This window comes from Lagopus muta, chromosome 5, assembly GCF_023343835.1.
Source record: "Lagopus muta isolate bLagMut1 chromosome 5, bLagMut1 primary, whole genome shotgun sequence".
In the NCBI taxonomy this organism is placed as follows: domain Eukaryota; kingdom Metazoa; phylum Chordata; class Aves; order Galliformes; family Phasianidae; genus Lagopus; species Lagopus muta.
In genome coordinates, this window is record NC_064437.1 from 4966488 (window position 1) to 4981778 (window position 15291).

The 15291-nt window shown below is 41.5% G+C and overlaps 1 protein-coding gene across 3 annotated transcripts in view; it reads left to right on the forward strand.

Annotated features, from left to right (window-relative positions):
- GLIS1 (GLIS family zinc finger 1) overlaps positions 1-15291 on the forward strand; it is a 177679-nt gene that overhangs the window by 68744 nt on the left and 93644 nt on the right. For all 3 annotated transcript variants that reach the window (XM_048946035.1, XM_048946033.1, XM_048946034.1), the window contains one exon: positions 12313-12511. In XM_048946035.1, the coding sequence (XP_048801992.1) occupies positions 12313-12511 (199 nt within the window). The remainder of the gene's footprint in view (positions 1-12312; positions 12512-15291) is intronic.

Genomic DNA, 15291 nt, shown 5'->3' on the forward strand with positions numbered 1-15291 from the left:
GGGCATCAGAGGGAAAGCAAAAGCAGAGCGCAGTGCACGTGCCTAACAGTGCTGGATAGCAGGCTGAGCATTGAGGGGCTGAGTCCAGAAGGTCAAGGGGGATTCCTACAAAAGCCAGTAATTGTTTTCTTTTTTTCCTTTGTTTATTTTCTATGCAGTTAGCAAAATGTGTCTCTTCATTATGTGCGGTGTAACCAGTCATTAGCTGTATATACATGGCTGGGATTTGGTTACACAGAAACAGGATACTTTGCTTTTCCACACTAACTGAGAGGAGGAAAAGTGCCCTGACATACAGGGGATGTAGACCTTGGGAAGGCAGTCCTTATTGCAGGGAACTGGTTGCTGCAAGATGCGTGCAGGTGTTTCTGTAGAGCTTAGTGTTTTCTAAGCATATACAAGTGCATGTGGCCAACACTGTGAGGGCTGACATGTGGGCTTGCCTTTGCACCAAGTTAGGCACAAGTTAGGCTTTCTTAGCTGGAGTGAGAAATGCCCTCTACGTGATGTTACCCTGCAGTGTGAGGGCTTGGTAGCTCGAGTCGTGACAGCTTGGAGATCCCTGCAGTGGGCTCAGAAGTGGCCCAGATTTGTTGCTGCTCCACCCTTCTTTCCTTACTTTTCTTTCTGGACAACTACCACTAATGAGCTGCAGTGCAAATAATTCAGCCTTGCTTCCATCATATAAAAAGCAGTGGTTATGGGGCTGCACTGCTCTCCTCTTTTCCCTCTCGCTGGCTGCTAGAATCCATGCAGATGAAGGGTTTTGAGAATGAGAAGGAACAACTGTTTTTTCTCTTTTTGCATACTTGTGAAGTTTGCCTTCCTCTCACTTAAGATAGTTTCTTAGCTCAGGATCGCATGAAATTTCTGCCAGGTAAATAGGGATTTTTGTGAGCCATACCCTGCTCTTTTGGGAATCATTTCAGCTTTGAAAGCCTATGGCTTAGCATGGGGCTCGGATAACACATGCATTCTGCTTCCAGCTTCTTTAGTTTTTAAATGGCTTCAGTTAGTCCCACTCTGCTGCCTTTTGCGAATCAGCCACAGAGTTTAGATGTATTCTGCAGAACTTGTGCTAAACCAAACAAGGAAAACCTAAGAAAGGCTAAATTAAAACAGCAGAAATCTCACACTCAGTGACTATTGCTGGAGCCCTTTTTGCCTGTAAACAAAAAAATTCAAATGACTGATTTTCCCCCCTCAGTTTCATAAGTGGTTACTGAGCTTCTGCAGTTGCTACATTCCTTAAAAAGTTTTTATTTCTTTTTTGGTCACACGCTGGGGGACTCCATTGTTTTCAGTGGTGCCTATTGAGTTAGGCCCATCGACAGCAGAACTCATTCTAGGTCATTAAGCTGAGAGGCACAGTAGTGTAATTTGGTGACTTTATTCTGTTTCTCAGCAGAGCTTGCATTACAGTCACGCACTCACAGAACCAGAAATACCGTCCTTCTCTCTCCCCCAGACCCCGAGAGATTTAAATGACCCAGCCAGGGCTGCCTCAGGTAAAGCATTCAGGATTTGCTGGCTGAATAAGCGTTTGTGCTCTGATGATAGAGCAGAATAACAATAAGAATTGAAGAGAGCTCTGTTTATGCATGTATCAAGCAGAAGTAGGAAAATGATTTTGTTGTCTTATAAGTTATGAACATTTCTAATACTGTTCTGCTCCAGTGTTGACAATTTAACAAGGTTCTCCAGAAGAACTGGCTGTTGTTAAGAAAAGATTCATACAAATTATTTGTGATCTGGCAAATAAGGCTTACTGTGAAAAGATGAAGCTCAGTCACTAAAGAAGGGTAGGAACAAAGTCGAGGGTTATCTGCAGAGGGAGAAAGCTCTGGGTACTTCTTGTGTCTTAATCTTGCACACAGGTGTAATGAGCCAGTGTCTGTAAACTGAAGTTAAACAAGCTCAAGTTATCTAAAATTCATGCTGAGAACTGTGGAACAAACTGCCACTGAATCAGTTCTCCATCATTTAAAGATTCCACTTTGAGATTTGGTCTCTCTCTGAAAGACAAACCCTAAATCCATCTGCAGGTAGTTAAACGGGATGCAGATATCCCATAAGAAATACAGTGCACCAAACACATCAGCATTCTTTCTGGACTCTGTCTGTGAACTGTGCTCTTTGGAAGTAGCTCTGTAACACATCTGCTACTCACAAACTCTGTCACCTCATCATAGGCAAGACTAGAGAGTAGAGCTGGACCCTCTGTGGACAGTGTGATTAATGGATTACTTTCTCACTTTGACGGGATCAGTTAGATCAGCACGTTAGAATGATTTCATGCCCTTCATGGATTTCAGAGGGCTGGGATGGTCAGGGGAAAGAGCACTGTAAATCTGAAGAGTTAGCACAGGAGGCTGGGCAGTTTGCAAGTATGTGCACTTCAATGAAAGTTCTTATTTACTGCTTTGTGCTGTGAAGTGATGAGACCGTGGTGGAGGCAACCTCTGCCTCTGCATGGATATCCAATAAGTTCTTCCATAGTGGCATTTCTGGGCATTTTCCAGAGGGCAGTTTAAAGCAGCAATAATAATTAAAACCACTTGCACTTTGTCAGACCGAAGGTTCACCATTGTCAGAATTCTGTGTTTTATCCAAGAATACAGGTAAAATAACAGGATAGCTATGAGCATAGGTGTACATTTTGAGAAGAGCTTTATATTTGAGTTGTCAGTTTTGTGCAGAGAAGTACGCCCTGTTGTGGGAGCCTGCAAAAGGTCCATTCGCTGGCAGGGAGCGCAGAAGGGTAAATTCTACTGGAATTAATCCTAAGTGTGGTTCTGGTAAAATCGAAAGCAGCATTGCCAATTAGTTGATATAAAATATATTGTATTTTTGAAATAATGCCAAAATCCTGGCAGAAAGAAACGTCAAACAATGAAAACAGCAATTGAAAAGCAGAGGGGATAGGCTGTTGCTCTTTTCAGTGTATATTTGGGGGATTGTTTTTATTTGTTTTGAATTCCCTTTCTCGTGGTGTTAATTCTGAGCTGCAAAAAAGCCATTACTGTATTCAGAATCAAGTGTTATGTGATCAAGGAAGCTGTGAAGGTGAAATGGTTGCCTGTTAGTGGCAGCAATTTGAGCTTTCTTTGTAAAACTTAGTTTAGGCAAGAGCACAAAGAGGCTGATTGGGGATACTTGAAAATACTTGGTGAGTGTGAGAGACCTGCAGTGTCTCTAGGTAGAGGGTGTGTATGTGAAGATGTCTTCTCAGTAAGAGAATGGAGAAACCAAGTTGTGTTAGGAGAACATGTAGCCTTCAATGATCTTTGACTTTAATTTTTCATCTATCTATTGTATAAACAAAGCAGGAAGAAAAAGGCCTGGAAGAAGCTCCAGGTTAGCTTGGAGTGAAGATGTCAGTGGAGAAGAGTGACTGATGCCTCTCAGGGTAAAGGATGTTAATTCATACAGTCCATTAATGTTTGCCATTCAGGGTATAAGCCCATGTGATTCTGCCCTGCAGAAGTTAGCTTCTGTACTGTTTACTGGCTCGGTGACTTTTCTAGGCTTCTAAACCCTTGAGCCTAACATCTTGCTGGAAATAATTTTTGTTCTGTTCAACTGGAAGTGTGGGTGGTGGGTTTTTTCCTTTTTTATATACATAGTGCATGCTGAGCTAGGCAGACATAAAATTCCTTGTTGGGGCATAGAGGCATACATGTTTACACAAGACACATGCAAGGTGCCATATGGCAAAGCCCCAGCTTTCATTCCCAGCACATCCTTGTGTTTCCAGTGTTTGGGAGAGCACATACCCCTGTGGAGCCTTTACATGGTCTGCTGGCTAGAAGTTCCATGGAAAAGAGACTAAATGGACTAAGTAAAATGTAGGGAGTGGAGATCTGGGAGTTTAAAAGTTCAGAGTTTAATGAGTAAATGGGAAAGCAATAACCCACATGCTGTTCATAGGAGACATGCTTTGGCTATTAGTGAATTAGATGAATTGGAAGGAAAAAACAAAAGGAATAGATTTTCTCAAACTGTGCATGTATGGAAAGATCCCTGTCTTCTCAGTGGAGTCATGTAATTGATGATGAAAGCATGTTTACAATAGGAACAATTCAAGTACCCTCGTCAGAAAATGTGTGAACTTCTGTCTTAAGAGTCACTCTGGACTTCTTTTAACCTTCAGGCCCCGTCTAACTTATAGGCTGCTGCGAAAACCCTGGTGGTGTCCATTTATGCAACAAAAAAGGCAAAGCACAGGGGACAGGGGCAGGTGATGCAAACAGCGTAGAGTTGCATTATGCCTTACACCAGTATGCGTGGTGGCTTTACTGAGTGTGTGGGTTGATCTGTGCTCATTCAGCTGGTCTCTGGGCACACGGGTTGTTGGTCAGTCTGAGATCTGGAGCATAGATCAGGTGGACTGACAGCAGCTGCCATGTGCTGCGTGTCACTGCATTGACAAATACAACTGCCTGCTTTCCAGAAAGGGAGATCAGCTCCAGGTGAGGTTGAAACTTGTGCATCCAGATAGCAAGGTAGATTTGGTAGCACTGGCTTTGTACAGCACAGCAGCTGTTTGTTGCACCTGTGGCATTCCGGTATGTGAGGGAAGGTGAGGCACAGGTAGGGAAGGATTGGAGGTGGCAGTGGAAGTGAAGGTTTCAAACCCAGCTTAGAAACAAAAGGGAAATGGGAGTGAGTGGAGAAGTGGGAAAGGAGAATGGGATCAAGGGCTGTATTTGCCTCTCCTTCAAATGTGTTTGTTCATAAGGCAGCAGAAGCACTCTGCTTGGCAGAGCAAGGAAAATCATAATGATTTATCCCTACCGATCAGAAATGCTGCGAATTAAATCTGTTCCATACATAGTCTTCTTATAAAAGGAAAAAAAAGGAAAGAAATAAATCAAATTTCATTACATTGAGCTTATATTCTCCACGTGCCCATTAAGAAGGTTTTAGGATTTCCTTTTTAATTAAAGTAATGTTTGTTGAGCTTAGTATTTTCCTAAAGCATTTATTTTAATGTCTTTTCCCCCCCCATTCTAAAACCCAAACTGTAAGGAAGGATAACTGACCACAAAAAAAGGCCAGACGTACTGAGAACAATATTTTTCAGATTGCCTGGCAACAGGGAAAAGGTGATTCAAAGATGAAGAGACTCCGTAACAATGAATGTAATGATGAGACCTGTGTTTCGTCAGGCTGGGAAGGGTTCTGTTCTGATTGCCACAAAAAGAGCAATGGTCATTTTCAGTCTACTCTCAGCTTTGTCTGGGGCCATAATTTAGAGGCCTGAGATCCGAATAGGAAGCCAAGAACGCTGAATTCCAAACTTGACTGTAGTGGAACACTCCTTGTGATAGCAGGCAGTTTCTACTTCTCTGATGATGGATTCACTGTTGCCTAAAATGGTTATATTCGTAGGCATCTAGAGCCGAGCTGGGAACGTCAGCTAAGGCTGTGAAGTCACTGGGACCAAAAGCACAAGGCGTGCGTTCTCCTGAACCTCAGCCATGCTTGCAAACGTCAGGAAGTGTTGTGAAGGTGTTTGGTGGAAATCTGAACTCCGTAGCATTGCAAACCATTCTAGCAACAAAAGACATGAAGTACTGTTAAAGCATTCTGTTGGACTCGGAGGTGATTTTAAAATATCAAGAAAAAGTCTTAATTTGGGAGCCATACCCATCTGTCTGCTCAGAGGTGAGAAGATTACAGACCTTTATATATTGTTTTAAGTTGAACTGACAGAAAGTTAACGGTGCTTCTTTATTCTGCAGTGGCAATCCTGCTCATTCACTCCTTTAGATACAGTCTGCAAAAAGAAATTCCGCAGAGCAGAAATAAAGTGCAATCCAAATAACTTGTTTTAAAAATAAATTGAACGTGAAATAACAAATATAGATGCAGCCAACACTTAGGGCCCAGATTTTACTGAAAAGACACACATGGGTTACGTTTATCTTTCACAAGTTTTTTAAAATTGATGCTGTGCAATTTATTCCACAAGCTGGTTTGTTTTAGTTTACGGGAGTTCTCTCAGTCCTTCTGTCTTTACTCAGACCTCAATGTGAAGGTAAAAAGTAATATTTCTGTTTTAGGATTTTATAGGAAAGTTAAAAAAAAACTACTTGGAGGAAAGAGTTCCTTCCTTTATATTGTAATCCTTTTGAATGCTGTTGGTTATCCCTGGTCTTGTAGATTCTCATCTTTATCTATTTTCAAAGGGGAATCTTGTGTCTATCTTCAAATAGCTATCACCTCTGTTCTGATACACAAATGTGGGACAGTTTGTTTCTTCATCTGACTCTCTCTGTACAGTGTGGTGTGCTCTGTAATAAAGAAATCTGTTGGCTCTCATATACTGCATTTTTCTTGACATATTGTACAGGCATTAAAAAAAAAAGCAAAGGCAAGTCTCTACCAGCTGTATGAAATAGGCCTTAAAATGGGAACAGAATGTAACTAATCTGGGGTGACCCTGGAATGTGGTGTGAGCTGCTCCGTTCATCTTTATGAGATATGAATTCTTGTACGTGTCAGTGGACTGTTACCATTAACCACTTCAGTCCTCAGGTAAGGACAAACAGCAACCGAAGAGGCTCAGAGATCTCTTGACTTGGTTTCTTGGGGAAGGAGTTATTTTCCTTCCTTTGGCCGTATAGAAGAAACAAAGGAGCTGCATGCGACAGATATTCATATTGAAATCCTGTATCGTTGATCCTGTTGGGTGTCCAATGTGCAAAAAGAACGGCATGATTACAGTGGAACATTTTTAGTATTTTTTCTGTGTAGTGTTGATTTTGCTTGATAGACGCAATTGATGTAATTGCTTCCTCTGCATGATGCTTAGAGCCTGCATTTGCTACCTGTGCATTTCAGGAGGCAAATCATGGAGCACAGAAAGAATTCTGTGCCTTAACGCAATATTTTGAGACAAATCAGCTCTAATGGTCTTCTAGTCTTCTCCTACCTCAGGCACAGACACCCAGTGGTGCTCAGTATTGACATCACACAGAGATGAAATCTAAACAAGAGAGAACTTCCAAAAATGCACAGCTTTTAAAACTATGGCTGGAAATAGAAAAATAGGTTTCCAAAGCTTTGTAAGAGAGACAGTAGCTGCATACACTTAGAGTCCTGGTTGAGCAGACTGGGATCATGTCACAGTTGTGTAACTTAAGCAAGGGAATCTTTCATAGTTATATGTTATTAGAAGTTGCAAAGGTCTCTTAAAGTACAGAACTTTCCTTTTTCAAGTGATAAGAAGCTCAAATGCCTAGAAGTTTGTTGTGTACCAGACAGTGCAAATGTGAGCACAGAGGTCAGTAAGAGATACAGACATCCCTGCTTTTGGGTCCAGACCAAATGCAGAGTTCATGTCCAGGATATTTTCACAATCAAAATTGCTGTTTCATGAGTCATTTGAAGATTCTGGGTTTTGAAATGTTCCGTTAGTTGTTAGAGCCTTCAAGCAGGTAGCATGGTGCTGCACATTTTTCTTGCCATTCTTGAATTACTGACTGTAGGAGCTGCAGCAGTCACCCCAGGCGTGCAGTAATGAAAGTTGTTCAGTACCAGTCATGCATAATGGGATGCTGAATATCAGCTGGGCAGTAACTTCTCTACAATAGCTCATTTTTCTGTGTTGGCACCTTTAGGGTTAATAATTTTCCCTTGCAGGGCTTTGATAGCCTCCTCCAGCACAGATGATTTTCAGTTTGTTTGAGAAAATCTGGACCTCTTTGGTCTTTCACTGGCATCGCGACTCGTCCAGCTGCCAGTAGTGGCGTCCCATTTCTCAGTGCTGTTGTGGTATATTTTGGACATCACATCCAAACAAAACCAAGAATGGGGATTTTTTTTTTTTTTTTAAGAAGCAATTGAAGAGAATAAAGCAGTAAGAAAAAAAAAGCAAATGACCTAAGTTTGGTCTTCACCACAAAGCCCACAATGCTCTGGGGACATCTAAGTATTTTAGGGAAATATTTCAAATCTATCTCCATTTTGAATGCAAGTTGTTTTAATTATACATCATTTCAGTTATTTGTTCAGTGGCCTTAATTAGGTAAACTCCAAAGCAACACGTGTTCACTGTTGGATAATTACTCTTCTGATAGCTCCTGCTCTTTTCCACCCACAACCTTAGAAGCTGATTTTACCAGCATCAGGGAAGACAAGATGCTGCTCGGGGAGGAGGAGAACTAGTGCCTTCAGGATTGTTTTTAGTGCTGATCTCATTGTTGCACAGACAGGTTCCCCTCTGTGTGATGCGCTCCTTTTCTCTAGGACGACTGCTGCAAAAGCACACAGAGCTGACTGCACAGTTCTGAGTGGTGCTCCCTGAGGTGTGCAGCCCCATCACATCAGCAGCACCGATTCTCATATGACATAACCTGGCGTAACTCCAAACTCAGTTACCCCAGAATTTAAGCAGCAAGATAGCCAGAGCTGAACTAACCTGATTACTCATATGGAAGGAATTGCCTGATTGCAGCATTTGCACACTACTGTGTCAACCTCTTCCATTCCCTTCACGAGTGTTTAAGCGCAGAGATATAAATCAAAACCGCAGGACAGAAAAAGACAAAAGTTACCTTGAAGGATTCTGCTTCCATGAGATCCTTCTGGAAACCATTGCACTTTTATTAGATTTACTCTCTGTAAATTAGGATTAGTATTTTATACGGATTTACGAAATAGCTATGGTTCTCCTGAAAGCAGGGTGAACGCTGAGGTGGAAGGCAGGGATTCTGTGCTCTTTTCATCTGGTACTGGTAAGTTACAGTATGTAGGTTAAAGGCCCCCTGATACCAGTGAAAGAGGAGATGCAGTTCCAGACATGGAAAATGCTTCAATCTCATGTATGCCAGCCAGTGATATTAATATTGCATAAAAAGCCAGTTGTCAGAAGGCCAGATTCCCTTCTCAGTTACGCTGGTGTAAACCAGACATTTTTTCCTTTCTTTCTGGAGACAATGAGTTTGCTTTCACATGTGCTCCAACATTTGAACGTTGACTCCAGTTGTCTGCATTCGGAGACAATCTCTCAGTCTTTGTTTCAGTTTGCTTTGTGGAAAAAGAGGCAAAGTGAGACGTTGATGCAGTGGGCACGTTTGAGAGTGCTTTGGTGCAGGAGTCGCGTCACATGAGGCTCTGATGTGCAAGGAATTTGTAACTCTTGTTAACAACTCTGTGGGCTACTTTGTGAAGGCAGAGGTGGGGTAGGTTGTCTGAAATGTGCATTTTCACCAGTTTGGCGTGAGTTTCTGTTCCTTTGCAGGGAGAAAATGTGTTTTCTGGTTTGATAGTTATGAGAGAAGATAATTGTTCTTGATGGCATGGGAATAATGGTCACATTATTCTAGGAAGTCTCTGTCTTCGTACACATAGGTATCAGCATGTGCTACAGTTGACATTGTTGAAAGTTGAGTGGAAAATTCAGGTTTCTGTGTTTTGATAATATGGTAAGATTGATAAAATGCATTTTTAGAAAGCTTTAGTGAATTTCAGACTTGTGCCATTTAGAGAATGGAAAACAAGAAAGTGGTTTTATTACAGATCAAGTATAAATCTAAAAGCTTTTGAAAGAACCCCCAGTAGTTTGGAGAGAAGTTTTGCAAAATCTTGCTGGTTGAAAAAGTGAATACCTGTGATGCAGGTATTTAGGTGTAACTGATGCACCAACTTCTCTTGATGGTGAGGCCTTCAAAAGTGTGTAGAGCATCTTTCATCAGTGTTCAGCAGTATAGTTTGATACCCCTTCGGTGTGATTCATAAATTCAGATGAACAACCACAAGTCTGACTGTGCAGTCTTATTAGGGAAGAAGATATTACCATTGAAATGAGTCAGTTGTAACGGGAATAAGCCAGGATAGGACAGGAATAAATGTGGAGATGTAGACTCCAGAGGATATAATAGTCATTTATGTCCTGATTACAACCAGGACGCAGCTAATTGTCATAAGCACCCACTGTAAGCTGAAAGGCATCCACTGAGATGTTAAACACTTCAGTCCCAAACCACCAAATGCAACTGATTGCCCTGCACGAGTCAAAAGTTGTTGTGTTTCTCTGCATTTTCTTTGCATCTCCAGTCATTTACAGCAGCCACAGACTGTCAGTGAATACAAATATCCCTGAATATCGCAGTCTCTGAAAATGAAGCTCAGATAATGAAAACACAGATATTAGTCACCATGAAGGAGGTTAATGGCCTGTTTTGTGTAATTTAAATGCAGTAAAATCTTATGAATCTTCCTAAAATTCTTACGTAGTTTGTTTATTTCTGTCAGATATTGCTGGCCTTCACTTCCTAGCACTATCCACATACCTTAGTGTTGTGATTGGAGCTGGGTAGGAAAAACCCTGCATTGTCTTTCCAATTGTAACGATTCCAGTGTCTTGAAAAAATAAAAATCATACAAATAAGTAATCAAGAAGTGTAATGTACCAGCCAAACACTGAGAACTTTTCACTAGTAACAGGGAATTCTATTCTTGAAATGTCACAGTGATGCCTCGTGAGACTTGTAATTTGGGTGTCACATGTACCCACTCTTTGCTCTGAGTCTGGATGCTTGCCTGGACTGCATCTTCCTCTGCCATGCCTTTCCCTTTACAATGGGGCCGTGGAGCATGATGGGGAAGCTGTGGAGCCCGGCCAGTGGAGGAGAATGGACTTTTGTGCTGCGATCCCTTTCACAATTTCTCCAGTTACCAGAGACTTTTAATGCCTCTCCATGTCACCTGTTTCTTCTCATCTGTACTCACCAAAAACTCGGATGTCATTCTCACTGCTTTCAAAGCGTGCCCTGACTGTAATTGTAGAGGACCACAGCAGCAAGCTCTGCCACTGTCTTTCATTAGCCATAGGGGTGGCAGCTATACAGAAGAGAAGATGGGCTTTCATGCACTTTCAGGGTACCTTGGCTCTTGAGGAGCTGCATCAAAGCAGTCAGTGGCAAAAATCGTGGAGGTGCTTGAGCCCTTCTTAGACACCCATTCTGAGATGGCTGAATGATGTAAAGATAAAGCTGGTAGATGGCAGAGCTGTGGTGAGATTAATCATGCCTTGTAACATCCTAGCAGAGGGCAAGCGTCGGTGCTTTTGAGAATGACTAGTTTGTGTGATGTGGAAGTGCAGCCTGTCTTTTCTGTGCAGAATTTGAAATCACTGCAGTGCAGTTTGGCTCTGTTGTACCCTGACCAAGAGTGCTGGGTACGAGGGGGAAGGAGCTGCTTTCTGGGCTGAGTATGTAACTGCAGAAATACGCTTGCAGTTAGTTTCTGACACCATGACAGTTTGTCTCCTTGGGAAAAAAAAAGCAACAGCAACAACAAAGAAACCCACAAGAGATTAGAGGGAGATCTAATATATGAAAAGCATGATTCATATACAATAATGAAAATGATGGTAAGTGGGTATTGTGTATTTTTTAGCCAGCGTCTAAAGGTTAAATGCCTCATAAATACTTTCATTGTTGCACATGTATGAGTATTTGACTAGTTCCCTAGAGTTAAAAAACAAAACAAAACAAAATGCCCAGCCAAAAACAAATAAAAAACCCCACCAAAATGAACACACTTGAAATGAAATGAAATGAAATGAAATGAAATGAAATGAAATGAAATGAATAGCGCTTGACCAGTACCATCTAGGTTCTTAGTTCCCCCTTTGTCCTTTCTTTTCAATGGAATTACTGTCAGTGGGTATATTTATACTTTGAAGAACATTGCTGTAGCTCTAGCCTGTTTTGCCAAGTCAAGTAAAATGCAATATCCACCAAAACAGAGCTGATTTTTATTAGTTGTAGTATCACTTGTAGTCATGAGTCACATTGATCACACATATACATTGAAGCAAAATTTTATTTGACCTGGCAGTCAAGGAGTAACATGCCCATCTAAGGTCATAATTGCAGAGATAATTGTCTGCAAAGAAAATCTTGACTTACATCACTGAGCTGCTCTCTCTGAAAATAAAGGGACTCTGAAAATAGAGAGAGACTGAAATATTCTTCCACAAAATCTGGCAGAGGCAAGATTGTACCATAAAAATACACAGTCAGAAGTTATCACATGAAGTTTTTTCTTGACTTAAAGTGTAGTGTAAAATAGCTGCAAAAAAAAAGAGAAATAAACAATCATAATTTACAGATTCTGATTTCTCTGGAATTAATTTTTGCTTCTTTGGAAAACGTTTAGTTTCCACTGCTAAGCCATTTACAAGAAGTTTACAAGGAGATCCAAAATGAACATGCCAAGCAATAGGAAGCATAGATAGTTCTTAGTCAAAGGCTTATGATCACTTAATTACTTTTTTTTATTATTATTTTTTGACAGTTAATGGTGGCTACAGTCATTGTAACTTGATCTCCGAGAAGAAGAACATGATGGACGTGGAGATGACGAGTAGCTCTGTACCAGTGTGCAGACAAGGGCTGTTCATCCACACAGGAAACCCACTTATGCGAGACCACCCACTGTCCTGTGAGAGATTACTTCACGTCGGTCAGCTGAACCTGACACACTCTGATCTAAGGTATCCCTGCAAGCTTTATGGGTCTGTCTACTTAGCTCTTCTGGAATGCTTCCTTGTTGCTTTCTGTTTCCAATAGCATCTCTGGGTATCCAAGCACCGTACTGCAGGAAGAGTACTTTTGGCTTTTGCCTCTTTTTGGAAGTTCTTTGGATTCTTGTGTAACCATTCCACTCATCTGCAGGTTTTCACTGCAGGGATATGCTCGTGTGCACAGGCAGCAGTCCAAGGCAGTGCCAGTAGAAGTCGCTGTATATGCAGCTGCAGCCTCTCTGCTTCTCTGTGTGGACTTTACTACCATGCTCAAAAGTCAAGGAGAGTTTTGCCAGGTGTTCAGATAGTGTCACATTTGCCTCCTCTGTACTTCCACTTTCCACACCAATGCCGTGTCCCAAGCCAGTTTCTCCCATATGGCAATTTCCCTTGCCACCATCAAACCTACAGGAAGCCATTTTTATATGTGCAGTATTTCCTTTAATTTTCGGTGTTCCCATACAGCCACATCCTCAGCATTTGTTTTTAAGGCTGTAATGTGAAAATTTGGTCTCTGGTTTTGATATATACAATGTAGTTGGATATGCTACGAACAGAATCTCTATTTAAACATTTGCTATAAATTAATTGTATGAAAACACATTATTTTTTTGTTGTTGTTACAAATTTAACATTACCAGATTTTAAACAAGTACCCTAAACAGACATCCATTGTGAATAGAAGCCTGCTATAAATTTAAATCTGTCCATCCATTTTAATTACTTCTTTTTGGTAGCGTGTATAATACAGAATAATCTTGAGCTTTTTGAAGAGCTGTAGAAAAGAGAAACCTCAATAAAGCAGCAGCCTTTATCTCAGACACTTGGAATAATTGGCGTGGTGCTCTGCATGGTACTATCAGACCCAAATATCCATAGTCACAGCAAAAGGAAATATGAACTATAGTTTGGTCTTGGAAATCTGGCAGTTTCTGATTTTATTGTACATGTTTATGTCTTATTTCCCCTTTTCCATTTACTTCTGGGTTAAGAACATCTGTGTTTTTAGGAAGAGAACACGCAGCAGTGTGGTAAGGAAGTGGAAAGAGCTGTTTGTTTGTCTCTTTGAAAAGAACAAATAATATCCATGCCACATAACAAAATATTCTGCAATTGCTACAGAGATTTGTAGATGATATTGCAGCTGCATTCAAGTGTACTTCCTCCCAGCTTCTTTGTGATTCAATGTGGGATTGCCACTTACTACGCTTTTTTATCCTGTCAGTGAGGACAATTATGAAACAAAGATAATTAGGGCTGTAGCAAACAAAAGGAGGAAGAGAGTAGTACACTGCTTAGATCTTTTTGAACCTTTTTGTAAAACCTATAATGAGGAAATGACAGATACCTGCATACCATGGTCACAGTACCCACCCTTGGAAATATGAACCCCTTCCAGTTCTTGTTTGAGAAGGATTCCCAGAGCAGCATAAAGGGTTGTCTTCTGCATAACATGAGAAAGTGGCAGGTGACAGGCCAAATTCTATCCCTTTATTTTATAGCATGGTCTAAAACCTGGAGGTTCTGCTGCTTGCTAAGCAACAGTTCGGAATTGTTCAGGGAATACCTTGAATGTCCTTTCCATTCCTTTATATGTGGTCACGCTCTATTTGTGTGTCTACCCAGGCAACATTGCCTTTGTCTGCATAGGATTCACAAGGTAATGCCAATGCCAGCTATGGACCCCTGAGATACCATGTTTAATTTTGTCATCACACACATGGTACAGAGCCAGAACCTTGGCATGTGAGAGAAGGTGGACAGCAGCTGGGATGATTTCTGTTTGCAGTGTTTGTGACAGTAAATGTTCTTGATGAACAAGTAACAAAAAACAAGAGATTTCTCTGAAGATCTTGGAACAGGAGAACATAGATGGAGTGGGGGCAAATGCCCATCATGTTCCAGTGAATTCAGTGGGAGCTGAGGGTGCCCTGTACCTCCCCAGATTTCAGCCATCCTTTTCTGATACAGGAGAGCTAAAGGGCTGGAAGTGACAGATGTCAGTGCATAGAAGGCAGTGCAGATGGTTTGGTTGCTCTGTCCAGCTCTGGTGACCAGCATGGAAACAAGGAGAGATACAAATTCAGACAAGTTTTCTGAACTGATCTCTGAACCACTCTGCTTTTCTTGGATATGCAGTGTCCAAAGAAAACCCAAACAAATCAGAGAGCATTTCCCCTGGCAATCCAAACTTTCCCTCAGGATTTGGGGTTATCATTGGCTTTGTCTTCTTCCCCTCGGTGCACTGAAACTTGTTATCGCCGTCAGCTTCCCTCTGAATCACTTTATGCTGTAAAGTGCATTCTGGCAATGACTGCTTAACCCAAGAATCACAATCTCTCTTCATCCTGGCCCCTTCTTTTCCCACTCAATATCTTTCAAGTTGTGCAACATAATTGCTGCTGCACGCTATCTGTGAAGGTGATGTGTGTGGGACTGGAAAAGTCGTGATACCTTCCTTACCACAACTGGAGTCAGCACTCAGCTGGTGTTGGCCTTTTGTCAATTAATCCATTATCAGATGGAGCAAACCCGCCCACACTGTGCATATAAAACCCAGGGAGGACACTGGAGCAGTCAGATAGTGTTGCAGAGGGTCTCTGGATGCACAGCAGAACAATCCCCTCCAGCTTCTTAAAACTGTCAGTTACTACTGCTTGCACATTTCCAGTGGCAAGTGAAGGAGTGTCCGTTTGTTTTGTAAATAATCTGGAGATTTCAGATACTGTGGTCTTTTCCTCTGAGGGCAG